The 27,893-nt window shown below is 42.4% G+C and overlaps 1 protein-coding gene across 2 annotated transcripts; it reads right to left on the reverse strand.

Annotated features, from left to right (window-relative positions):
• Positions 1-519: 519 nt before the first annotated feature.
• On the reverse strand, positions 520-26,605 carry pcp4a (Purkinje cell protein 4a). Of its 2 annotated transcripts, none has more exons than XM_061803975.1 (3): positions 26,520-26,599; positions 9,592-9,643; positions 520-1,029 (listed from the first exon to the last, which is right to left on the reverse strand). In XM_061803975.1, the coding sequence occupies exons 1-3, from the start codon at positions 26,526-26,528 to the stop codon at positions 899-901; spliced, it is 192 nt and encodes a 63-aa protein (XP_061659959.1). In that variant the 5' UTR covers positions 26,529-26,599; the 3' UTR covers positions 520-898. The 2 variants fall into 2 exon arrangements, 1 of the variants encoding a protein (XP_061659959.1); XR_009792548.1 differs by lacking the exon at positions 520-1,029 and adding an exon at positions 7,807-7,818 and having other exon boundaries at positions 26,520-26,605.
• Between the last annotated feature and the right edge of the window lie 1,288 nt (positions 26,606-27,893).

Consider the following 27,893-nt stretch of genomic DNA (forward strand, 5'->3'; position numbering starts at 1 on the left):
CTTGTGTATAACGTGCACCAGGCTCCCAGAAAATGTCAGAAGTCAGTAGTGCACATTAGAGATAGATATAAGAATAAATGAAAAAAAAATCCTACCCATTTTATAAATGTATGCCGCCATCTAGAGGTTCTGAAAAAGCAATACACTTTTATTCCAATATACTACCGCCACTGAGAGGTTATAAGAAAGGTACATTTTCATGTAATATGCTACCACCACCTAGAAATTATGAAATAGATTCCGATATGAGAGCTGTATGTATGACTGCATATATATATATATAATATATATATATATATATATATATATATATATATATATACGGTTATTCTCATAGACATAACCTGGTAGAATTTGTGAAATATTACTTGTTTTTAATATAAAATGTGACTGAACAACCTCGCCCTTTGTGTTTTCTTTGAAGAATTGTAGTCATCTTACAGATTCTGCCTGCGTAATCACACTTATGTGCACAACTGTGTGTTTTCTCGTTTTTTAAATGAAAGTAGGGCTGTGAATTCCTAAATAAGAGAAAGCAAATAAAAATAAGACACTACGTGTTCAAATAAAGGGCTTAACTTCAGAAATAATTCTTTGATAAAACCATCAAACTGCAAATACTTCATATTTTGATCATATGGGTAGAGGTAAAATCATGCATTGTAAAAGTGCATTATACATGGGTAGAAGGGTTTTCCAGAATTCTGAGATCAATATTTGGGGGTACGTATAATACATGCATGCGCATTATACACAAGAAATAATGGTAATCAATTTAGTAACTATACACTGACTTCAAAAACATTGATTATACAACTTCTGTAGCGCTCTGTTAGAGTTCAGAATGGTGCGGTTTGATTGACATGCAGACATGAGGATCCAGCAAGCCACACGGCCTCTAAGACTTCACATCCTGCTTCTTCTTCTGGAATTTCCTGAACTGCGACTGGATGGCCACAGCGGCCTTCTCCGTCTGCGGGTTCTCCATATCGATGTCGAAGTCCTCGGGGAGGTTGTTCTTCTTTTCATCTGAGAAGAGATGGGGGATACAGACTAAAATAATCCATGAGTAATCCCACATATTTATATTCAAATTTAGTATTGATATGTGGATGGTAAACAATTTGTCCTTTAAATCTTGGAGTTAATTGTAAGGGAAATTTCTCGGCAATTACTTCCATAGGATGGAATTTATTCTTTAAAGAAATCATTTGCCAAGTTTATGAAACGTAGGTCGACCATGATCTGTTTGTTCTTTTATGATGAGTGGTCAGAGGGTAAAACCAATTCCTTCACATCAGAAAGTACAATTACAACAATGGGACGAGAGCAGCAGTAAGACTCTTTAGATGGTATGCTATGTGTACTGTGACGTTTTATTTCTGTGAGCAGTCATGAAGTGGATGAGTTGTGTCATGCGTGACATTTAGAAAAAGGACAGTACATAAGATCATATGTAGGTCTAGATGTCAGTGTCATTGAGCTAGAAGGTGTTAATATTTCCCAAAGAGAGGAAAATGAAGACCTCTAATCATCCATTTACAAAGTGGCATAGTGTCAGTTCAAGTAGAAGGCTATCCTGAGAGTGTAGTCACGATATGTGTATGCGCAACATGCACCGCAACAGCAATGAGGGTGGGTAGGAAACAGAAACCAGAGTCTGTGCACTGAATATTGCAGTGGAGGTGGATTGGGGAGTTAGCGCTGGAGAACAGAGATCCCTGACATCAGCCCCCAAGTTGCACATAGAGCTCCCCTCAGGTCTGGAGCCTCAATCAGAAATGGTCAACACCTAAGATCTAATGAGTTCCCAAAAAGTCATTTAAATCCTTGATGACATCGAACTTGAATTCATGAGCGAGAGCTCTCTGGGTGTTGTCAAATCAAAATGAAACCATATTCTCAGAATGGTATTGATCTATTTCAGTACCTGAATGGAAAAAAAAACTTCTAATTTTATTTCCGTAGTTTATGCTCATGTATGTTCTTCTTCTTTTTCTTTCGGCTTGCCCCGTTAGGGGTCGCCACAATGTGTCATCTTTTTCCATCTAAGCCTATCTCCTGCATCTTCCTCTCTATCACCAAGTGCCCTCGTGCCTTCCCTCACATCCACCTTCTCTTTGGTCTTCCTCTCGCTCTTTTGCCTGGCAGCTCCATCCTCAATTCCTTCTACCAATATACTCACTCTCTCACCTCTAGACATGTCCAAACCATCTAAGTCTGATCTCTCTAACCTTGTCTCCAAAACATCCAACTTTGGCTGTCCCTCTAATGAGTTCATCTCTAATCCTATCCAACCTGCTCACTCCTAGCGATAATCTCAACATCTTCATTTCTGCCACCTCCAGCTCTGCTTCCTGTTGTACATTCAGTGCCACCGTCTCTAATCCGGACATCGTGGCCGGGCTCACCATTGTTTTATAAACTTTGCCCTTCAATCCAGCAGAGACTCTTCTGTCACATAACACACTAGACACTGTCCGCCAGCTGTTCCAACCTTCTTGGACCCGTTTCTTCACTTCCTTACCACACTCACCATTGCTCCGCATTGTTGACCCCAAGTATTTGAAGTCCTCCACCCTCGCTATCTCTTCTCCCTGTAGCCTCACTCTTCCCCCTCCACTTTTCTCATTCACGCACATATATTCTGTTTTACTTTGGCTAATCTTCATTCCTCTCCTTTCCAGTGCTTGTCTCCATCTTTCTAATTGTTCCTCCACCTGCTCCATGCTTTCACTGCATATCATGATATCATTTGCAAACATCATGGTCCAAAGGGATTCCGGTCTAACCTCATTTGTCAGCCTATCCATTACCACTGCAAACAGGAAGGCGCTCAGAGCTGATCCCTGATCCAGTCCCACCCCCACCTTAAATTCTTCTGTCACACCTACAGCACACCTCGCCATTGTTCTGCAGCCCTCATACATGTCCTGTACTACTGTAACATATTTCTCCATCACACCAAACTTACGCATGCAGTTCCACAGTTCCTCTCTTGGTACTCTATCAGAGGCTTTCTCTAGATCCACAAAGACACAATGTAGCTCCTTCTAGCCTTCTCTGTACTTTTCCACCAACATCTTCAAGGCAAATAATGCATCTGCGGTACTCTTTCTAGGCATGAAACCACCTGTTGCTCGCAGATTCTTACTTCTGTCCTGAGTCTAGGCTCCATTACTCTTTCCCATAACTTCATTGTGTGGCTCATATCTTTATTCCTCTATAGTTCCCACAGCTCTGAACATCGCCTTTGTTCTTAAAAATGGGAACTAGCTGGTGTACATGTCGTCATCTGCCTCTAGCTTTGCCCTACGTCGCATCTCAATGTATTCCTTTCGCGTCTCCTCAGTCTTCTCAGTGTCCCACTTCTTCTCCACTAATCTCTTTCCTTGTATGACTCCCTTTATTTTGGGGTTCCACCACCAAATCTCCTTCTCCCCTTTCCTACCAGATGACACACCAAGTACTCTCCTGCCTGTCTCTCTGATCACCTTGGCTGTCGTCGTCCAGTCTTCCGGGAGCTTCGGTTGTCCATCAAGAGCCTGTCTCACCTCTTTCCGGAAGGCCGCACAACATTCTTCCTTTCTCAGCTTCCACCACATGGTTCTCTGCTCTACCTTTGTCTTCTTAATCTTCCTACCCACCACCAGAGTCATCCTACACACCACCATCCTATGCTGTCGAGCTACACTCTCCCCTACCGCTACTTTACAGTCAGTAACCTCCTTCAGATTACATCGTCTGCACAAAATGTAATCCACCTGCGTGGTTCTACCTCCGCTCTTGTAGGTCACTATATGTTCCTCCCTCTTCTGGAAATAAGTGTTCACTACAGCCATCTCCATCCTTTTTGCAAAGTCCACCACCATCTGTCCCTCAAAGTTCCTTTCCTGGATGCCGTACTTACCCATCACTTCTTCATCGCCCCTGTTTCCTTTACCAATATGTCCATTACAATCTGAACCAATCACAACTCTCTCGCTGTCTGGGATGCTCAGAACTACTTCATCTAGTTCCTTCCAGAATTTCTCTTTCAACTCGAGGTCACATCCTACCTGTGGGGCATAGCCGCTAACCACATTATACATAACACCCTCAATTTCAAATTTTAGTCTCATCACTCAATCTGATCCTCTTTTCACCTCCAACACATTCTTAGCCAGCTCTTCCTTTAAAATAACCCCTACTCCATTTCTCTTCCCATCTACTCCGTGGTAGAATAATTTAAACCCTGCTCCCAAACGTCTAGCCTTACCACCTTTCCACCTCCTCTCTTGGATGCACAAAATATCAATCTTTCTCCTAATCATCCTGTCAACCAACTCCTGAGGTTTTCCTGTCATATTCCCAACATTCAAAGTCTCTACACTCAGTTGTAGGTTTTGTGCATTCCTCTGCTTCTTCTGCCGATGAATCCAGTTTCCTCCTCTTCTTTGTCTTCGACCCACAGTAGCTGAATTTTCACCGACGCCCTGCAGGTTAACGGTGCCGGGGGCGGGCGTTGTTAACCCGGGCCACGACCGATCCGTTATGGGATTCTTTAGATGAACACTCATATTTGCTTGGCATAGTTTTACGCCGGATGCCCTTCCTGACGCAACCCTCTGCATTTATCCGGGCTTGGGACCGGCCTACAGATTGCACTTGCTTAGGGCTGCATTTCATTCTTCACAGAGCAGTTACTTGAATTAAAAAATGTTTATTGTCTCGAGTATTTTCATTTGACCATATATTTTAAAGTTTTCAAAAACAATTTATTCTCTGATATGTTAAAACTTTCTGTACAACCTAACAGTAAGATATTAGTCAAATGATCTTTTGATAAATTATCCCTCTATTGCCCCATCGTATGCTTATACCGTCATTTATCTTTAATTATTATTTTAAAGCTTGTTACATCGAAACAGGAGCAGTCATTTACAAACTGTTGTGCCAGAAGGCACAGCAGAATAGTGTGTTGATTATTTTCTCATGAATGCACACACACACACACACACACACACCACAGTTGGGCACCGTATCCTTCTCCTGATCGTTTTCTTGGTCGGATTTTTGAACTTGGAGGTTCAAAAAAGTTAAAAAGAATGAAGTGGACTCTATTGAGACACATCAACGTCAAACATACAGTTGGATGTGAAGCCTCAAAAAGGTTTATTGACAGTTGGGGGCATGGTAAAGTGAGGCTGCATTCAAACCTTGCAAGCAGCTTCAAGACTGCATACTTTGCCTTTAGAAAATAATGTCTTCATTACTAAAGCTCTAATTAATTTGATTAAAGGTCCTATATTTTGGCTATTTAGTTCTACCATGACCTTGGTATAAAAGTGTAAATTTCATGTGGGGAAAAAAAAAAACACCTTGGTTTTGTCATACTCGTGTCAAGAAAAGCCCCCTCTGACAGGTACATCTGTTTGACCCAGTTTTGTATCCCCTTTGTCCGTATTTGGCTAAGACTGCACCCTTTTCTTTGATTGATGGCCTCCATGTAGAAGACTCACCGCAACTCACAATTGCACTCAGAATGAACAATTTGTAATATCCAAATTTTATGATACATTTCCATTTGTTTCAGCAATATTGTAATAATACTGATTTAAAGATTGAATAAGAGATGAGAATCAGGCAATTAAAAGCGACTGGAGGGAAGTGCTGGTGACTGAGAAAACATAAAGTCAGTATGAACAAGGCACAATTCAAATGCATGCAGAGACAATTGTCCGTGCAGCAGACAGGTGGGCCGTGCAGTGAATTGTAACAGTGCTGTGTTCTGACTCGAACTGGGCCAACTTACATTGAGCTGGACCTTTTTGTTTGACTTGGGGCCCTTTGCATGGGACATGTGACAAAGGAATCAATTCAAATGTCATGAGTGTTAAAGACACGAGCACACGTGGACAGACACACCCACGAACACACACATACACACACACACGCACTGGCAATCTCTGCTTTTCAGGATCAATAGCCTTCACGCCACCACTCTATTCGATTTTATAAGCCAACCACATCACTCTTTCACGAGTGTGTCGTGCGGCTGGATGAATCCAATTGCCACACTGCATGATGGGAATACGGTCTTCCCTTAAGAGGACTGCGAAAGGTCATATTCAGATTGGCTCCCAGGAGAACTTGAGTAAGAATGTGTCGCCAATGACCGAGAAAGACCACATGTTGAGAATACTCAGTAAGACCACTAAATCACGGAAAATTATTTCAAGCAATGAAAAATGAGCTGTCTGTGGCATCCTTGCAGTTGTTTCCATTGAGCTGCGACAGAACTGCAATGTTCTGTTCAAAGGTGACATTGATTACAGGCTCAAAACTACTATTGGATAAAGCAGCAATGACTACTTGTTTAAATTTGCTTTTTAATATCACGTCTTGGTGTATTGGGCCTTGATGTCAATGAAATAACACTAGCTAAATTCTGCTTGCTGTAGAGCCATTTATTTTGAACAAGAATGTTTTAAGTTCATCAGCAGTATTGCATTATCACACACCTATTAATTGTTCGAAAGTACTACCTGTATATTTCCAGATACTGACTGACTGTAGGGATTTATTTAGTTAACTGCATAGGGGACCAGATGTCATTATGGGTAAAGCTTACTAAGAGAGAGGTTTTTAATATTTTATTTTATTTTATTTTAAAACAAATATCCATAACTAATACAATTTGATATAATTGTCTTGTATTGTATTGATATAATTGTATGCCAAACATCTACAAGTATACAGGCTGGTAGGGTGTCTATAAATCAAATCAAATGTCATTCTATGCTGTGCATACAACGAAATGATGAGTGCTTCTGCGTGACTAAAACCCCGTGTACCACCAAAATTTTTAAGCTTTAACCTTAGAGGTCTACCGACACGTAAAGCATGATTTTTTTTTTTTTTTTTTGTATGATTTTAATTCTTACAAAAAGGCAGCCGGAATGGACCCATCCGTTTTTCACCACACATCATGATGTTGTCGTATATGGATTTTTGCATCACCCGCCATGAAAATCCTCTCGAGGCATTTGCGTTGGAGAAGAACCAGGAAGTGACGTTTTTTACAGTAGCGAGGTCGAGTGTTTGTATTGGTTTATACCTATCCTACCGGCAAAAAAATTCCTTTTTTTTTTTTTCTCATCGTGTTAGCCAAAATGCCAGCTCGTCGTATTGCTGGATTTTACTCGAAAACACTCGGAAGGATGGATTCACTCATCAAACTTTTCCAAAATACCCAGTTCATCATGAAAAATGGATTGTACAGGTGCAAAGGACGAGAGCTTTGTGGGTTCTAAATGACAGGTAGCTGTGTATAGAGCTATTAAAAAATAATAGTTGTGGGGGACTAATTTGTCTCACAGTTTATAGCATATGTTACGTGTGAATTTGGAATCAGTCCCCTTGGTCAAACCGGCAACATATAACAAAGTACTAGTATTGCGTTTAAGACAATTTAATCACACACACAATACAATACAAAACAACAAAATAGAAGTACTAAGACAGTTTAGTAGCGTGTAACACGAGCTAACTAACTAACTAGACGTATCGTCACCAAACTCGGACAACTTCTCCGAAAGCAGCCATAATAAAAATCTCCGTCCATGTCCGACGATGTCACGAAAGAGCCGCGTCATAACTTCCTAAAATACGCCGGCGTCATTGTCGTCCGCTGTCCCGCTGTCGTCTGCCGGCCCGGTGTTACCTCGCCGCGGAAGTGGATCGGGCTGGGAGGTGTTTTGGCCACGTGCGGGAGGAGAAAAAAAGCTCCCCCTCCCCTCCCACCGGCCACCATCGACATGGGTCCTCCTGAGTACGCTACACACACAAGACTTGTAAAAGAGTTAGGAAATGGAAAAATTATAGGGCTGTCATTTTGAATATTTCATCGGGTTCCTCGTCCGTCTGTCGGGGAGTCTGTTGTTAGTTAGAAGTGATCTGCATATCATCAAAATGTGGCTCAGGTAACAATCACTTCACTCGATTGTGAGATGTTCTCCTCTTCGAAAAGAGCTTCCGTGTCAGGAGGGGCGTCGGAAAAATGCGAAAATCTCTTGTTCGTCTCCCATAGCAGGTGCCACAGCGTTTTCTCAGTGGCAAAATGTCCCAGTGTGGCGTCTGCAGGCAATATGGCTGCCACTGGGATGTCGAGTAAGACCTCCGCAATTTTTCCCATGAATGACACGCTCTGCGCTAATTTTTTTCGCATAGACATTGAAGTGAATAATATTATATGTAATTTTCATAATATCTATTTTAAAATGTATATCGGGATGTTGGTAGACCTTTAAATATTGCCAATTTGTTCCATATTGGTTGGGAACCAGTTCAGGGTGTACCCTGCCTCCTGCCCGAAGTTAGCTGGGATCCCTATCGGCACTCCTGCGACCCTTGTGACGATGAGCGGAATGGAAGATGAACCAAATGAATGAATGTTTCATTTGCTGAGAGAGGAATAAAGAGGAAAGGCCAAAATGAATCCAGTTCACGCATGTTTCAGTTTCCATGAAACTGGCTTGAATCCCTTCTCACCACTGCCGGCCACGTTTCATCATGTCAAACGTTTGCAATGAAATGTGCTATCAGCAAGGGCAGGAGAAGATAGAAGGTGATACATGTACCACACATTTACTTCGACTGCACTATGTGCTAAGGGGTGCTGTGGAGCAATTGAGCTGTAAATCGGTTGTTGTTCACATAATGCAGCTTTGTGTGATGAGAAGGCTCCGAGGGGTTGATGAGTACAGTATTACACTCTCACCTCGAAAGCACCAGAATTCCTCTGTGTATTTTACGATGGGCAGTAACAAATTCTGATTTCAAATAAGTGAAAGCTGCAAAGAACACAATTATGGAACCAATTTTTTTTTCTTCAAAAGTCATTTGACCTTCTTATATTGCAGGATGGATGTTATTTATGAATTTCAAGTGATCCAACCAAGTGGTGGATGCCAAGTTTATACACAATAATAAGAAATGGCCCAGTTTGGAAAGTAGGTTTTCAGTGGATTATAGCCACGCCGGTTGTGTGTTTTTCATGTAATTTGACACAAAATTGTAATCCCACTTCTGTTTACCACTTCCCAAACACTGAAAACATAATGCCAATGATTCATTGTATTACAGGGATACAAAATAGTGAGACATGATGTAAAACTTATTAACTGGTGATTCTAAATTGCCCCTAAGCGTGATTGTGAGAGCAAATGGTTGTTCGTTTCTATGTGCCCTGCAATTGGCTGGCAACCAGTTCAGGGTGTACCCCGTCTCATGCACGATGAAAGCCGGGATAGGCTCCAGCATTCCCGCGACCCTTGTGAGGATGAGCGGCTAAGAAAATGGATGAACGGATAGGTAATCGAGGCCATGTATATGGTCAGTCTGTTCGCTAGAAATCTTTTTTTTTTTTCTTGGTGTTTTTTCTGTTTGTTTAGATTCTCAGTCATCTCGGTCACGGTCGTCTGCAAAGGTTAACTCAAGGCAACTGTAATCTTTTTACTTGTTGGATTTGTTGAGTTTTTTTCTTTTTTTACCGAAATAGGCAATTATGTTATTAAGCTTATGATATGCATTGTGACGATCAAAACTTACCTTGGCCTGCAGATGGTTTGATGTTTGCAGTTATAGCAGTAGATATTGGTTTCTGTAAAGACAAAATACAAAAGTTTTATTTCAATAAATGAAATAACAATTTTTCATAGCTATGAAATTATATCTATCTTTTTATTTATTGAGTTCAAATTCCTGACTGAAAAACCATTGTATATTACACATCACAGTCAGCATTTCATGAACTGAAAATGCTGGGAAATGCATTGTGTCTTTGTCGCTATACTGTTTTTGTAATCTTCTTTTTTTTTTTTTTTTTTTAAATGTGTCCACATCTGTGAGTCCATGATTGTTGTTTCCTGTTTATTTCCCCAGTAAGACTTGCGACCAGTTCAGGGTGTGGTCCGCCTTTGGCCTGAAGTTAGCTGGGATAGGCTTCAGCATTCCTGCGACCCTTGTAAGGATAAGTGGCTTGGAAAATAGCTCGATGGGTGGATGGATGGCTGGATGGACTGAAGTTATGCTGTAATCTTTTCCTGCCATGTTACGCACGCAATCCGTTGTGGATTGATCATTTTTACAAACTGGATTGTTAACCGTTCACATTGGGTCTGTAGAGTTCTGCATTTTTTGTGTGCGTCTCTCAATAACAATTTTTTAGGGAGTTTTTATTCATTCGTTGTCTAGCTTTGTGTACACTCAGTTTGTTATTGGTTTCCATTGATTTAATGCTTTACCTCAGATGGTGTGTATTGCCAGGTAATGTGCACAGGGAAGCGAAAGCACTTTCGTACTCTGGATATGTGATTTTACTGCCACTCGGCAGCTACTGAATGTAGCTCACAGACTAACTTATAATGTGAATTTCTCACATTTAAAATCAAATAATCAGTCAAGTAATAAAGTTTCTTTTTCAAAGTAGTTGTGACAACACTGTTTGAGTCTAAGTCTGCCATCGAGCTGGTTCTCCCAAGGATACAGAATGTCGATCTGTTAACAATGAAAGACTCTATGTTGGCACAGGAGTAGCACGTACGCTCTGACCGCGCTAAGACCTCCCAGCGTTTCTCCCCTGACAGGCCAATTTTGCACCACAATATCACAAAAAGTACTCAGCCTGAAAAATGCTCCAGGATCTGGGAAGGTGCAGATGTTTCAATCAGATTCGATTTGTTCACTCTCAAATCACTTATCGGACTACGTATTCCCCAAACATGAACTTTAGCGAATATCGGTCTTCTCCAAGATGAATGTGTTATCGGTGCACGTTGACTTGATTTATTTGCACGCTATTCGATGACAGCTGGGATAGGCTCCAGCTCTCCCGTGCTCCTTGTGAGTATAAGTGGCTCAGAAAATGGATGGATGGATATTTGATTTATTCCCTCGGAGAAACCATAATTCTTTTACCCAATTCTACCTGAATTATTAATCCGGTGCCTCCACTTCAGAATTTGAAACCGCAGAGCAGGTTTGATATATGAGGGTAAATAAAAGACAATAACATTTTTACAGCCACTGAAAGAGAAACTTGTTTGACAGTGTTGACCATCTGTTTTTACAATGTTCACATCCTACTTCAAGGATTCAAATGTCTGCTGTTATTTGAATGATGCGAAACAATCTAGATGCAGTATTGTACAAAAATTCCATGAATTACATTATTAAAAGATGAAGAACGCACACAACTTTTGTAAAATACTGTACATTTCTCATGGAAAATACGTTTTCTGCTATACTATACATATATTAATGTCCAAAGGTACATGGGAGGTGACAGTGTGTCTATGATGCTGTTTTTGTACCCCACAACAAAGCACTTGAGAAAAAACAATAATCCAGATGTAAGAGAAGTGATGTAAGTTTGTCTTTCACATTAAATTTGCTTCATTTTAATCACAGGAATTTATTGGCATTGGCATTTATTGGCATATTGCTCCCAGATCCCAAAGATGTGAAATAATGGACCTAACCTGTCAATCCCTCGTAGAATAATAGCCAATCAGATAGCCGCATTGTCTTAACCCCTGGCTTGACACTCTCTCTTGTCGCCATGTCCCACAAGCAATGCTGGTCGTCAGTAGCGTGCGCTTAGAAAAGTTAATGTTACGGACAAAATGGTCCTCAGATGCGCTTGGGGAACGCGCAATTCAGATTAAAGATATCCCGCTGGGTTACAAGTGGCCTGGTTGATTCATTTTCCAAAGCCTAAAACACAGTTGACAAAGTGTCTACGATGGATTAAGGCTTGCAGAAGACCGCACGGACAACTAAATGTGGACAATATCAACAAAGACAAGGCTGCATGTTCGAAGGTAAGTGAGGGCGAAGTATCTTCTCCGAGTTTGATTGAATCAGTTGCTTAACACATTGCAGGAGAACAACTTTCACTTTGTTGGCGTATCACTGACCTGCTGAATGAAGTGTTGTTCATGTTTTATGCCGAAGAGTCGGGTTAGTGATACGTAAATGCGCAATGTCATGCAAGAGAAATGTCTATTCGCCCATTTGTATCACATCAGACTTTTAAGAGAGAGCACTGGGTTCCATTACGGACCAAGTCAAATGAATACACTCACTCACTTACAAAGACTACAATGATATTACTCGTGAGCTTTCCAAGTTAAAAGTACTCACCCTGCTTTACATGCGCAGTACGATTCCACTATTTTATTCTGTTGGATTTCAATATGAAGTTTGTGAGGCGTCAAACTTTTTGCATCAATCACCAACATTTCTCTGTGACTCTGAATTGCGTCCTGCTCCGTCCAAAATCTTAATTCCGTGTACATATCCTTGCTTGAAATAGTTGAGATCTGTCTGCAGAACTCTCTTGGACAAGTCTGACGCATGTGGGAAAAAACATACCCCAATATTATCTGGAATACGCGATAGAGAATCCACTTCAAACATGTTCTGTTCAATCGCCATTTTGGAAGCTTGTGGGACATGGCTAAGGGGGCGGAGTGTAAGATCGCCATCGGAAAGGTGCATTGGAGACTGTAAATTACCCTTAGGTATGATTGTGCGTGCAACTTTTGTCTGTCTCCATGTGCCCTGCGATTGGCTGGCAACCTTTTCAAGGTGTGCCGCGGCTCCTGCCCGATGATAGCTGGGATAGTCTCCGGCACTCACGTGACCCTTGTGAGGATAAGCAGCTCAGAAAATGAATGAATGAATGAATGAGACCTTTATTTCAGACAAAGAGAGTTCCATATCACATAAAAAAAACATATAGATATATACATACAGCTAAAATGAAACGTTCTTTTAAGGGTAAAGCTAAAATAAACATGAGCCCCAGCTGCTAACGGTCTCGATGAAACTATGACAGAGCTGTGTTGAGGGTTGGATATAGGAGTGATAATGACATTTTCCGTCATGTCAGCCCCGGACATAAACTTATGTCAGATTTCAAAGCACAGCAGGGCAGATGAGCACTCGGAATCAGAATCTTCTTTATTGGCCAAGTGTGTAAAAACACACAACGAATTTTTCTCCGGCTACTCCAACACTAAAACACACATGGCTAGCAATTTAACAGTCTTGCATTGTCATTATAGGCTACTGTAAGTCATTTCAAGCTGTTCAGCCTACAGTGGGTAGAGAAAGTATTCAGACCCCCTGAAATGTTTCCATTAACTGAGCCGGTTATCCTCACAAGGGTCATGGGAGTTATGGAGACCATCAGTGTGTGGCTTTCCTAATCAAGTCCAATCTGTATAACTTGCTGGACTCCAACGAAGGCGTAGAACCAATTCAAGGATGATCGGAAGAAATGAAGAGCATCCGAGTTCAATATATAGATGAATGTCGCAGGCGGGGTCTCAGAACTGTGAGTCCTCCACCGTTCCATCCGTGTGTGAATTTAATGAGGAAAAAAATTTACTGTAATGATTTCAGCAAATGGCTGCAAGAAACCATGAAAATTTTAAGGATGTCTGAATACTGAATACCACTATATATCTACCCCAAAGGTGCATTATAGCAGAATAATGCAGAAGCTTCGAAATAGGGCAACTTTAACAGGAAATGGGCGGATGGTAAATTTACGACACGGCATATTTGCTTGTGCATACAATTTAGGACAATGTTTATATGACGTATCATCCAAGAGGATTTCAGAGCCATCGGTACTGTTTCTATTTCAACCTACTTTACTGTATACTATATTTATGCTTCACTCTGATGAAAGAAATTGCAACGAGTTATTGGAGAGATCTTGACTAGTGTCGAGGTGCCCTTTAAACAAGCCACCCAACATCAGCTCAAGGGCGCAATATTACTCCGACAACTCTCCTTGCAAGCCCTTGACCGCGCATGGCCTACTTTACTTCCATTGAGATCTCCTTAGACTTAAAATAACATGGACCATAATATTTCTGGACCTAATTGTATTTTCAGTAACTCTTGGTTTACCAAGAAAGAAGAAATGTTGCTATTTCTGTGTGAAGGAGGAGCTTCACGTACTGTGTGATTTTTCTCCATCTTCAAGTAAGTCAGATACCAATGTGAGGCCAAGATAGAATACAATGTAGTCAAGAGTTCTCTGTTTGAAAGTGAAACACCAAAAGTCATTCATCCGAGTAGTATTCTGGTATTTGCCCCCCTCACTAAATGCCGCGATGTGGTAATATTACAGTAGTCTGCCAGCATAATCGCTCAATGACTATTCCTAGCTCACTTCCGATCATGAAAGAGCGAGGGGTGATTCATCCATTCGAAATATTACATTTATAATTGTGCTAATAACAGAGACTGTGAGAAGAAGGGAACATTTGCATTCAAATTCACAGGAGGTTTTCAGAGGCAGAAGTTAAATATCAAATTTGATGTTTGTCAAGGCCCATCTTGCCTGTCAGTCGACAGTATTTGAATTTGTTCAAATGTATAGGTGTCATGAACTAGGCTGGACCACTGCCCTGGCCGGTGACACCTGTCACCGCTCACAGCTGTTTCACATTTGGACTGAAATTAGATGCCGTATTTAAGTTGGAGTTTTGGTCACTGGCATTCGCCAGTTCCCTGTGTTCGTTGTGCCCTGAGTTTGTGAGTGTGCTTTGTGTTAGTGTGTAGGCTTCACCACATCCCAGGTTACTCCGCTACTTAGCTTCACAATGAATGAAACCTGTTTCTCCTTTTGGATCCTGCTTTCTTGGACTGTGGATTTGTGCATCTTTTCAGTTGAGAATAAAACCCACTGATCATTATGTCCTCACCTTGGAATCCTGCATTTGGGTCCTTCCCTCCATCGGAGGTTCACAACAATAGGAGAGAATTGTTGCTGTTTGAATGAAATCACTAAAACACCACAAAAGTAATTCCTGTCAAAGTACTATAAAATCTCTGTTTGCAATCTGTTTTCTGACTAGAAGAGGAAGTCTTTCCTCAGTCTATGAATTTGCAGTTGCAGTGCGACAACACAAACGGTAAGGCGGTGAGATGCCGTCATTTATCATTATTACCTTGATCAATGAAGAAAATATTACCTCAGTTGTCTGCAGCCATTGAACGTTTCCATAGTCGTGGAAAATCTTTTTTTTATCTACAGTACATATACTGGATGCCCTAAGAAAAATGGATAGATGGACATCTACTGGACTCTGTGTAGTATAATAAGCAGAGTGAGTGATGATGAGATCAGTGAAACCAAACCTGCTTGGTGAGTTATCAGTAATGAGTTTGTGGATATTCAAGTACGACTTGGAGACCACACTAGAACCTTGAGTGGAAGAGTCCGTAGGCCAAAAAAAAGCCAGTCATGTTACGTTGATTGTATTTTCCAATGTGGGGGACATCCATCTACTGCAATTTCTTTCCACAGGGCCAGACAAGCTCTACAAAGAGATCCTGTAGTGTTTGCTTTATTCCGTGCACAAGAAGAGGAGAGAGTTGTGTCAGGATAACTCATGGCTGCTTTACCACGAGAACACAACTGTTTACAATTTCCAAAGGATCAGACAGTTCCAGATCCAGAATGATAGGCCCATACTGGAGCAACGGTATCATGGCTCATGGTATCAGTGTTTTTTTTCCTCTTTTGCAGGCGGAGCGGAGAAGAAGCAGGAAGTGACGTAAAGGACAGAAGCGCCCCCAAGTGGACTCGTTTGTTTCCATTAGTTTTACCTCCGGGAAGGTAGCTCGTTGTTCAATCGTGTTAGCCCAAATGCCGGCTCGTTGCATTGCTGGACATTGCTTGAACACTCGGGAGGATGGATTTACCCTTCATAAGTTTGCAAGAGACCCGGTTTGTCGTGAAAAATGGATTGCATGGGTGGAGAGGACGAGAGCTTCGTGGGTTCAAAATGACAGGTAGGTGTGTATACAGCTACTAAAAAAAATGATAGCTTGGTGCGGACCATGTAATCGGTCTCTCATAACGTAACAAAAGATCCGCGTACGAAATATGTCGTTGTGCGCGTCGGACAGCGTCGGACTTCTGCGTCACTTCGCCAGCGAAAGCTGCGCTTTGGGCTCGCGGACGGCGGCGGCTCTGAAGAACCCTGCCAAGAATGCCTCACTCAGCTGCGTGCGCGCAGTAAAGCGCCCCGGCTCGACGGTGTTGTTCACCCCGTACTGCAGCGGCTATGAACAACCGCCTAAAGCACCACGGCTCGGCTCCATGATAAGGCACCACAGCGCCGAAAATGAGCCACAACGGCTGATGCGCCGCGGCTTCGGCGAATGCTGCGCGTAGGGCTTGCGGGCAGCGGAGACTCTGAAGAACGCAGCCGACAACGCAGTAAAGCGCCCCGGCTCGACGGTGTTGTTCATCGCGTACTGCGGTGGCTATGAACAACCCCCTAAAGCAGCATGGCTCGGCTCTGCCTCACGCAGCCGCATGCAACGACAAGGCAGTAAAGCTCCCCAGCTCGACGGTGTTATTCATCGCGTACTGTGGCGGCTATGAACAACCCCCTAAAGCAGCACGGCTCGGCTCCGCGATAAGCCGCCGAAAATGAGCCACGATGGCTCATCTCCGCTGCGGAAGTGGATCTGACGGTGAGGCGGTTTGGCCATGATCGCATATCATTTGAATATGGCTCGAAACAATTGTAATGTAATGTAATATTGCTTCATTCTTCACTCGGTTGTGTGGTGTCAGAAGGGGCGTGTTCATCTCCCATAGTTGGGTGCACCGCGTGTTTTCATTGGCGAATGTCCGGGTGACGTGACGGACAGAGGACGCAGCCAATATGGCGACCACCTGGATGTCGTAGAATGACACTCCTGTAACTTTGCACAGGGATGACGCGCTCTCCGCTCACATTTATTTTTTCATATAGACATTGAAGTGAATAATGTTATGTATTTTTCATTACAATATCTATTTTAGAAAATTTATAGGGATGACACTTGGGCTTTAAGAAGTCACCATAAAAATCACATCTTTTCCCACTCCAAGGGTGAAATAGGTAAGCATTTTAGGTGATGTATTACATTTGAAGACCTCACTTCTCATGGTTTTCACACCTTTGCCACATGGATTTCAGTCCCTCTCATTGAAAGGATCCATTGTAGAGAGTGGGATGCAGAGCCCTGATGAGGAAACACGGTCAACACCGACGTTGGCTCACCACACACCTTTGCACACCACTGGTTGTAAACAGGTTGGCAAACAAAAAACAAGCTGAGATCCCTGCGATGACAATGATTAACCCTGGCAAATCAGCAGGGGGCACATTAACTACTGAAGTACAGAGTAATTACAAAACTGGAAAAAAGGAAGAGCGGTTCATAAATATTAGGCACACCTTAGAGAAACTATCTTTGTAATAGCAGTACTGTATGTTTGAGTAAATGATATGGAGAAACACTAAACAAAAATCAAATCGAGATTATTGAATAACTGATGTGGGTCTTAAGAGTTATTTGAAAAGGGAGATTTGGCCTGGCTATGCCTCTCAGGCACTCTTCTTTTAAATTTTCATTTTGGAATGGCCAATTGGGAATTACTCATCAATCCATCCACTTTATGAGCCGCTTATTCTCACGAGGGTCGCAGGACTGCTGGAGCGTATCCCAGCTGTCATCGGGCAAGAGCAAACAACAGTCAGACTCACAATCACACCTAAAGACAATTTAGAGTCTCCAATTGATGTGTTTTTGGGATCTGGGAGAAAACCGGAGTACCCAGAGAAATCCCAGGCAGGCACAGGGAGAACGTGCAAACTCCACACAGTCACAGCCGGAATTTAAACCCCGGTCCTCAGAACTGTGAGGCAGATGCTCTAACCAGGTGCTCCACTGTGCCACCCCAATTGGGAACCAAACATTTTTTATTTAGGTTTAAGAACAGAACATGTTTGGATTTAGACAATGTTAAAAGATGTGTGATGTAATCAGAAAATATTAAGGTGCACTACATTTGACATTTTTAAAAAAATGGACCAAATCTGAACAAAATGACTGCTCAACTTCGATTCTATCAAGTTCAATTGCCCATGAGTGACTTTTTCTTTGATAGTGGTTAGTACCGTGCCTGCGTGGGATTTCTCTGGGCACCCTGGTTTCCTCCCACATTCCAAAAACATGCAACATGAATTGGACACTCTAAATTGCCCCTAGGTGTGATCGTGAGTGTGGCTGGGTTAGGGTTTGTCCCTATGTGCCCTGCAATTGGCCCTGCAATTGGCTGGCAACCAGTTCAGGGTGTACCCTGCCTCCTCCCCCTTGACAGCTGGAATATGCTCCAGCACTCCCCGCGACCCTTGTAAGGATAAGCGGCAAAGAAAATGGATGGATGGATGGATGGATGGATGGATGGATGGATGGATGGATGGATGGATGGATGGATGGATGGATGGATGGATGGATGGATGGATGGATGGATGGATGGATGGATGGATGGATGGATGGATGGATGGGTACAATGGAACAGGAATCGTTCCCATGCTGCCTGTACCAAAGGCAGGCGTGTGTACCACGACATCATCTGTGACAAGTCTGGAACAAAATGATTTGTATAATAATATCTATATAATTCACAGACACAGAGTGTAAATGATCAAAAGACAAGACCCATGAGCTACTTATCAGAGGATACATACAGCATAGACAAACAGCCATTCACACCGTTTTAATTCCTATTTCATGTGTTTACCATAGAGACACTATTACATCTCAAACACTAGAACACTAGTTGGTTTGGCTGAATATTTTCCCTTAAAGAATCCAAAATACACCAAAAACATCTGCAGTATTGATAGTTATTTCTCAAAATATAATAATTTAGCGTTACATATGACATTGTGAGGGCTCCAACTCAAGATCTGAGGGTCCAAGACATGAGGGCTTAATGCACGTTACTGCCTTCCTTGAGCAGCTATTTGGAACGTTCACTTCAACCTTTTAAATATTTCAAATGACATAAAATACTCTCACACTGCTTGGCGGCTGAACTTTAAAAGGTTGTGGACACTTTTCTGCGTGGAGTTTGCATCTCTCCTTAAATTTTGAGTAAAATAGTTTTTATCCCTCTCCATGTTGTTCTCATCGATCGTATATCTAACATACTAACCTGGCAAGAAGGAAATTGGCAGAATAAATGTGTGTGTGTGTGTGTAGTCGGTGGGTTGAGGGACTATTTTTGGTTCTCCTGGTAGTTCACACTCCCCGGAGAGAAGCCATGCTGCACTCAGGCTCTATTAACATTTAACTAGTAGACAGCAAAACTGGGTCACAGACAGCTCATCCGCGCGCCATTATAACCCTTCAGCAGCCTCTCCAACACCACCAGACTGGAAACAAGCATGACAGCACGAGTGTCAGTCTCCGACTCCTGATGTTGGACTGACTGAACAAGCATGTCCAGTCAAGTAGTACAAGAAGCACTTCATTGTGTACGCATTCACACTATACCATTCTGACCTTTTAAATATAGACACAGGACACCGTTTGTAGATGAAAAGCAAAAGATGACCTTTGATGATGTAACATGCGGTAACGAGAAATGTAAATAGATGCTCTGCATGGGCTGTAAAAGCAGTGCTTACAGTACCAATTTTCATTCTGGATTTTGTTTTCACTCCTAAATCTTACTGTCTGGTGCATTATGGGTGTATTTACATGAGCGACTGCTCCTTGTACAGCTCACCTCTGAAGTGAGAGTTGCTTTTAAAACATAAGAGCTACAAAAGTATTTTAGAGATCTAGAAGAAATTTGCATCGTGAAGCCCAGTACAAGAAAACTAGAAGATACTGTAGTCCTACAATTGGATTGAGATTTATCCAAATACATAGAAATGATGTTTTTTTCTTAACAATTATACTTTATATAGTCTTTATAATGTTTGGGGTTACGTCAGAGGTTCAAGCTATTCCCAAATGACTTAGTTCAAGAAGCTAACGGTTTCTTCAAACCATCATGTCCCTCATCCATCCATCCATCCATCCATCCATCCATTTTCTACCACTTATACGAAGTCGGGTCATGGGGGCAGTAGCTTTATCAGGGACGCCAAGACTTACCTCCCTTGTTATGGCAGCATATACGGGGAGTCCAATAAACAGTTTTTCAGGTTTGGTCACATGACGTTCGCAAGGCAAACCCGAGAGCAGCTGAGAAGTTAATTTCAGTCAACAGCAGAGGGGGATACTGCAAAAAATGAAGTAATCAGAATACCGTGTTTACACTAGTAGGGGCACATACAACCAATTTTGGATTAGTTCCCCTCTTCATGTATTATCAGCATTTGAAATCTGGAATCAAGACAATAAAAAGCCTTGCCTTCAGCATTTTCTAGGTCTTGTCTTCTAGGCCTTTGAGAACACCTCATCATGGAGGCATCACTTGTAGCCGTCTAAAATGCCTCAGCTGGATCCTCTCAATTCTGGATTTGAAATTCAAAAGTCCTTCTCGAATGACCAATCTCTTCTAGGATGCCCAAAAACTCTGGAAAGGTCACATCACTTGTCAAGAGCATGTGGCCAGGGACAGGACGCAAATGCAGGACTCCAAGGCAAGGACATGATGTTGAGGGTGGTATTAATTCAGGCAGAGGTCGTACACAGCTAAGCAGTCCAAAAGGTGGAAGCACAAAAACGCGTGGCAAAAAGTCAAAGTCCAATAATCCTGAAACAAGGTCCGAAGTACGTGGCAAAGCTTGGAAAGCAGAGGCACAAAAAGTCCAAAATCATGAAACAACGTCCAACGACTGCAAGGCAAGACTTGGAAACATGAACAATAACGTGACTTGACTATGGTGGCATCGGAACGCTGTTACAAGCTACAATATGCTTGCAGGACGATGCCGTGTCCATATCATGGCCAGATCGTTCCCGCAACTCCATGTCCTTATCTTTGATGCTCTGTGTACCGAACTCTGCCTTGTTGATGAGCCCGCTTCTTTGCCTAGCGATTCTGACATTGCTGCTTTCTGGACTGCCTGCCTGTGTTTCAACCTTAGACTGATTAAAGACGGTTCCCGAACTGTAACTGGTCTCGTGAGTCGTGCATGTTGGGTTCACCCTCGTGTTCTGGTCATGACAGTCTCTTGTACCTTCAGAGTTCACACGACATCTTCCAAAGCCTAACCCAAAATCCTTTAATCTCGAGTCAAGATTCCCCACGCGAAGATTCCGTTCTGGTGTTGGAATTGGCTTTGTTTCCTATGGACTATTTCCTCATCTTTATCTATCCTCTGTCTTACATAAAAATGTTCACTGACAGCACTGCGCCTAATAGCAGTTTAGGTGGATTACAGATTATGTTGTCTCTGTTCATTGTTTGAAGTAGGATTAAGGTCGGTCGACAGAACAAATAACAGAGAATCACAGATTAAAGGTTTTTTCATCAAAGGCACATAAAAAAATGTTAAATCCGCACACATGAAAAATGTTAATATATTCCAATCACCATGTGCTGCACTGTAATTTTAACATTAGCCTTTAGTTATAGAGCACTATGATTTTATCAGTTAAGTGTGAAGGAAAATCTATCAACAGACACTTTTCCCCAATCTCATTTTTATTGTACTTTTTACACTGATCAGCATCTTCTAACCTTCTTATCTGGTTAATTTAATGTAGGGCTCAAGTCTACTTTGAATAATGAAACAAAGTGTAGGCAACACTCAGCCTAATTAAACTACAAGGCAAGCAAGCATAGCAGAAGCCTCTCAAATAGTGAATTGTTGATTGAAGGGCATCAGTGAAACAGATCTTCAAATAATTTGATTTTTAAAAAAATGTTATTAAGGTGAGACTACAGTGATATAACAAAGTTACGTCTTCCTAGGAGTGGCAGGTCAATTACTGATATACAGAAACTAATGTAAATATGTAATGTAATGTTATAATAATGTAAATGGTAAATACAAAGAATATCCTACTGCTATAATGTCACCATCAATGCACAGACTAATATAAAGTCAAACAGCAACTGAACTAATTGGGCTGCTCTGCCGTGCCGCCCAATTAATGTATTAATATACAGAAACCAATGTAAACGTACTGTAAGTAAGTTATCTTTCAGCTCGTCCCGTTAGGGGTCGCCACAGAGTGACATCTCAGATGAACGCTCAAATTCTTCAGCACAGTTTTCACGCCGGATGCCCTTCCTGATGCAACCCCACTTGGCCGGTAGAGGAGGGATACGAACTCACGACCCCTGGTTTACCAAACCAACCTTTAACCACCGAGCTATGGGGCCTCCCAATGTAAAAAAAAACGAGAGGTAGGACCCAAATGCAGGAACTCGGAAGACGCAAGGTAGTTCAAGAAGAGACACGTTTATTGTATGGCGAGGTCGGGGATCGAGCAGGCAGTCCCGCGCAGCAGCGGTAGTTGGGGCGTCGGGCGAAGAGAGCAGATGAGTGGGCAGGCAGTAGTCGGTACACGGGGAAACAACGCAGGCAGAAGTGTCAAGGAGTCAGGCTTACAAGGTTGGTCAGAGAACGGACGGAGGTCGGTACACACAGGTTCAGTCAGGAGTACGAGAGTGCTGGAACGGGACATAAAGCTCAACGAACTGGCGGAGGACCAGTCGTCACCGGGTCCTATATATACGGGGGATGATCAGCCCGCATGAGGAGCAGGTGTGCGCCTCCCAATCAGCGCAGCCGCGCGGGCACCTGCACAGCTCATGCTGAAGCGGCAAGATCATGACAAAAATGACGGGAAATCAGTATCCCCTTTAGCTGTCACCTTATCGATTGGAGGTGTTTGTGCATCCCAATGATCCTAGGAGCTAAGTTGTCTGGGGCTTCACCCGCCTGGCAGGGTCACCCAGAGCAAACAGGTCCGAGGTGAGGGAATAGACAAAGTACAGCTCCAAAAACAGTTTTCCTTCTTGGACACAGGTCACTGGAGCCCCCCCCCCTCTGGAGCCAGGCCTGGAGGTGGGCATCGAAGGCGAGTGCCTTGTGGCCGGGCCTGCACCCGTGGAGATCGTCCCGGTACAGCCCGAAGGGGTAACATGGGTTCACCTTCCCATGGTCTCACCACCTGTGAGAGGGGCCATATGGGTGGGGTGGAATGTGAACTGGGCTGAAGGAGGGGACCTTGGCGATCCAATCAATGGCTACAGAAACTGGATCTAGGGATGTCACCTCTCTCGCAGGGAAGGAGCCCAAACTAGTGTGTGAGCTACTAGATATAGTCGGACTCGCCTCTACACACTGCCTGAGCTCTGATACCAGTCTTCTTGAGAGGGGTTGGACTGTCTCCCACTCTGGAGTTGCACACAGTGAGACGAGCCAAGCATGTGTGGGTGTACTTATTGCCATTAGGCTCAGCACGAATACGTTGGAGTTTACCCTGGTGGATGAGAGGGTAGCCTCCTACCGCCTTCGGGGGTGGGGGGCGGGGACAGGTCCTGGCTGTTGTTTTTGGCTATGCACCAAACAACAGTTCAGAGTACCCACCCTTTTTGGAGTCCTTTGAGGGAATGCTGGAGAGTGCACGCTCTGGGGACTCCATTGTTCTACTCGGGGGCTTCAATGCCCAGTACCAGGGCGGCAGCGGTATGTTGTGGGGGTATTTTGTAACAGGAAGACTGGTGGACTTCACAAAACAGACGGCATCATGTATAAGAAATACTATGTGGACATACTGAAGCAACATCTGGTTTCAAATACTTTATCATATTGACATGAACTCCTATTTTAAATGTCAACAAGAGTTTTTGCAGAATATTGTAGCTCAACGTCCTACAGTGCATTAAAGGTTCTTCCTCTTAAGACTGCAAACTTGCTCAACAGAACCTTTGCACTACGTAGTACACACCATTTTGCTTCAGTTTCTCCAAGACAAAATTAATAGAGACTCAATGGCATTTTCCAACAATCAATTCCAAACTATCCTCAGAATTCATTTGGACTCATCTCTGTTCCATTCACGAAAGTGTATTTATTTATGTATTTATTTTGCGCCTTTACGCAACAAATAAATGGAATGTAACTCACATGGTACATACTTTGCTTGTGTAAATCTAGGCCACAAAGACTGCAAGCTCTGCTCTGTCCTCCACAGGTGCATTATAAATTATGAATGAGTACTAAATATTGTTGCCAGATGGCAGGAAATTGCCAGCCTAAAACCTAGAAATGCATTTTTACCGCTTGTGAGAGTTGAAGTGCATTTTGATTGGCTGGAATCTGAAATCTTGCTGCGTCGTACAATTGCAATCCAAATTTTGATGTGCCGCAATACCACTGGCCAAATCATTGCTAAGTCATGAAAATAGCTGCTAGACCCCAAACACTGAATGAGTGATCAGTCAGCTTTGGTCACTTTGCTCGGTGTAGGGCAAATTTAAACTGCATAATAAAGATTATCAATGTTGCCCTGGCAGGTAAGAAATATCATGATACGATGATAGCCTAACAGTGCACAAAGAGCATCATGCTCACCACGTTAAGAAATATAGTCCTATTCCTGATCTTGTTAATATCTTACAAGTCCATTTTCAAACCACTCATCCTCACAAGGGTCGCAGGAGTACCGGAGTCTACCCCAGCTAACATTGGACGAAAAGCAGACTACACCCCGAACTGGTCACCAGTCAGTTGCAGGGCACATATTGAGACCATGAATGAACGGGAATCGATCCCACGGTGCCACCATCAAAGTCAGGCGTGTGAACCACGACACCATCAGGGACCTTATCTCTTACAAAGTGAACCCAAATACTGTTTCTAAATGATCATTTATTTTCAAGGGGGGAAAAAAAATCCAAACATGAAAAAGTAATCACCCCCAGAACCTGAGAAATGGTTGTGCCATCCTGAACAGCAACAAGTGAAATCAAGCATTGGCCATAACAGGGGATGAGCTTTTCCCATCAATGTGGAGGAATTTTGGCACACTCTTCTTAGCAGAACTTTTCTTAATTTCATGAGCATGAATTATTTTTTGAACATGTTATAGACAGACTTGGGTTCTATTTGAGTGATTTCTTGATTCAAAAAATCTGTTAATTAGGCGTGGATTTTGCAAGTGAAATTGAGCTCCAAAAGCAGTGGTTCGTCACAAATAACTTGATTTAACACTTTTTTTCACAAAAGCAATCATCATATAGAAACTGCATTTTGAACTGATTTGGGCAGTCAATGTGAGAAATTGAAATTGGCTTGATGATCCTAAATATTTAGGTGTGATAAGTACCTGGGGGACTGGTTGTTAAGAAAGCTATATTCCGATCAATATTTTCCGGCACCCATCTTAAAGAGAGGCTAAAAAAAATAAATTCCAAAAAAATGTATTGATTAAGTACCAGATTGATTTAACAGCTTGTTTATGGGTGCTATTGTGCTCTATATTAACAATGAGAGTAGTTGAGTTTGATTGATGGCACTTTGTTATAATTATTACACTGAATAATTGAAGGCACCATTAAAATGGCTGTAAGCGTCAACTGATGAATGAATAGTAGTTAGACGGCGCCTGGATTTGATTTGCGTCGGATTATTTATTCAGGGAAATGTCCTTTTGCCCGGGCGTTGGCTGTTTACATACTGCTGTTGTTGTGGATTTCCTCTTATGTTATATGATGTTTAAAAGGACACTTTTTCATGTGTGGAATTATTTATGTGGCACATAATGGAAAGAAAAGCCATCGTCGAACATATTGTTTCGCATGGATTTATGCATGGGGCATATCATTTATTCTGTACTGTGACAATGTTAGGCTCCTTGAAATGAGGCATCATCGTGACAGGACGTTAAGATGAAGTATGCGGGCTAGTGCTATATGTGCACCATCCAGCATGTTTTCACGCTGCATTTAGCACCAGTGCAAAATGTCAAAGTGGCGCCACGTTGAGCCATTTTATACCTGCAAGGATGGTCATGCACTTGCTCTCACGTTTATATTTGCCAGTCATTGCTATTGGTTAATTCCCTCAAACGTTTCTATTCATGTCCTGTCACAGCAGCGTATCAGTCCAGGGGGGAAAAAAATGTCACAGAAATACCTGTAGTGTTAAACGACAAATTCTTTCCACAACATAGTAAAACATGGACAGTTTGAAGGGTTATTCAAATAAAATAACTATTGTTGGTGCAGTGATTTACTTGCTGTACAGACGGTTTTCAAATATTTGGGTTGGTCCTTTAACTACATTTCACAGAGTGCACTGCAAGCTACAACTACAAGAAACATATTAAATGAATATACCTTTGATTGTGTCCATTATAAATATCTTTGTAAAGGCAAAAATTATATTCATCTCTCATCATAGATTTCATCAAACTGCCCAGGTGAACCCAGTGGCTATTATTAAAGTCAGGAATACTCTTTGATGGGTTTAAAAGTTCAAATATTATTAAAATATGTATAATATTATGTTTAACATTCTATTATCCTAATTAGCTTCAGAATAATTCTCATCATTAAAATAAACCAGCCTTCAAAATGTGTCTTTTGAAAAAACCTTAACTTAACTGAAAGTGGTGAAAGATTGGTATCTCCCAAAAGTCGGGTTTTTTTTTTTGTTTGTTTTTTTTTTTAATCCTACAGTGGAACCTACCTCACTCATGATTGCGCAGTATGCGTAGATCAAGCAAATGCCGCCGTCCGTCAAGTCTCCAATGAAGAACCCTCTTTTACCGTCACCTCTCACAGGGATGTTGGCTTTTATGGAGGATGTCTCGCTACCTTCTATCTCCCCCCCCCCCCCACCCCCCCACCTCCCTCCCACCCATCCAGCTCCCCACGTATATCCAGGAGAGTAAAAAGTGAGTCTCCAGCTCCACACTGTGGAGCCACGCATCAATAACGTGCTTGACTAAAACTGGCAAGTTGACCAGAAAGGCGGTCATGTAAGATGACCTCCAGAGAAAACCCACACAGACATGTGGAGAATACGCAAACTCCACACAAGCAGGGCTGGGATTTGAACCAGTGGGACATGTGCATCACGGTGGTAGATTCCGGGTTTGCCTCACAGATAATTCTGTCAACGTCGAATGTTGTCTGCGTGCATCTGCGGAAGTCGCTTTCAAATCGGTTAAAGTTTTACTCTTGATTGATCTTTTTATCATAAGGTTCAGTAGAGTGAAGTAAGGTTTGATTCAATCCTTTTGCAAGGACAAATTCTTCTTGTCATTGGAAATAAAATCGTTTGTGAGACACGTGAGTGAGCTGTTGTGTACTTCTCACGCAGTCTAACTTATTTGACCATCTGTTACATATCCTGCATTGACCTCATTCCAGTCCAGGTGGTCTCAGTTCAATCAACTGACTCTGTGTCCCCGTGAATGAAATGGGAAAAATTGGGAGTCCTTCGTTAGTGGTGCAGCCACAGTCTGTGCTCTTGTTTTTTTAGAATTGTATTTGTCAACAAGTAGCGTCCCCACGTTATGTCTCTGTGATATTATTCCTATAACATGAGGCTTTTATTTTTGCCAGATTAGATGACACTTTAAAATGTGAGGCCTGTTGTCAATCTTCCTTTAGCGGACATCCATCCATCCATCCATTTTCTTTGCCACTTATCCTCACAAGTGTCGCAGAGAGTGAAAGCGCTAATCCCAGCTGTCAATAGGCAGGAGGCAGGGTACACCCTGAAATGGTTGCCAGCCAATCGCAGAGCACATGGACACAACCAGCCACACTCACAATCACACCTAGGGGCAATTTAAAGGGTCCAATTAGTTTTGCATGTTTTTGGGATGTGGGAGGAAAACGGAGTGCCCGGAGAAGAACACCAGGCACAGGGAGAACATACAAACTCCACACCAGGAGCGCCGCTATTGAACTGGGGTCCTCAGAACTGTGAGGCCAACGCTTTCCAGTTGATCCACTGTGCCAATTAGTGTTATTTATAAATATCAATAGCTGTATCTCAATACCAACCTCTATTTGAATTCATATCGTATCGCAAAATGGTTTTTGGCACCTC

The sequence above is a fragment of the Syngnathoides biaculeatus genome, chromosome 18 (assembly GCF_019802595.1).
Source record: "Syngnathoides biaculeatus isolate LvHL_M chromosome 18, ASM1980259v1, whole genome shotgun sequence".
NCBI classification, from domain to species: Eukaryota; Metazoa; Chordata; class Actinopteri; order Syngnathiformes; family Syngnathidae; genus Syngnathoides; species Syngnathoides biaculeatus.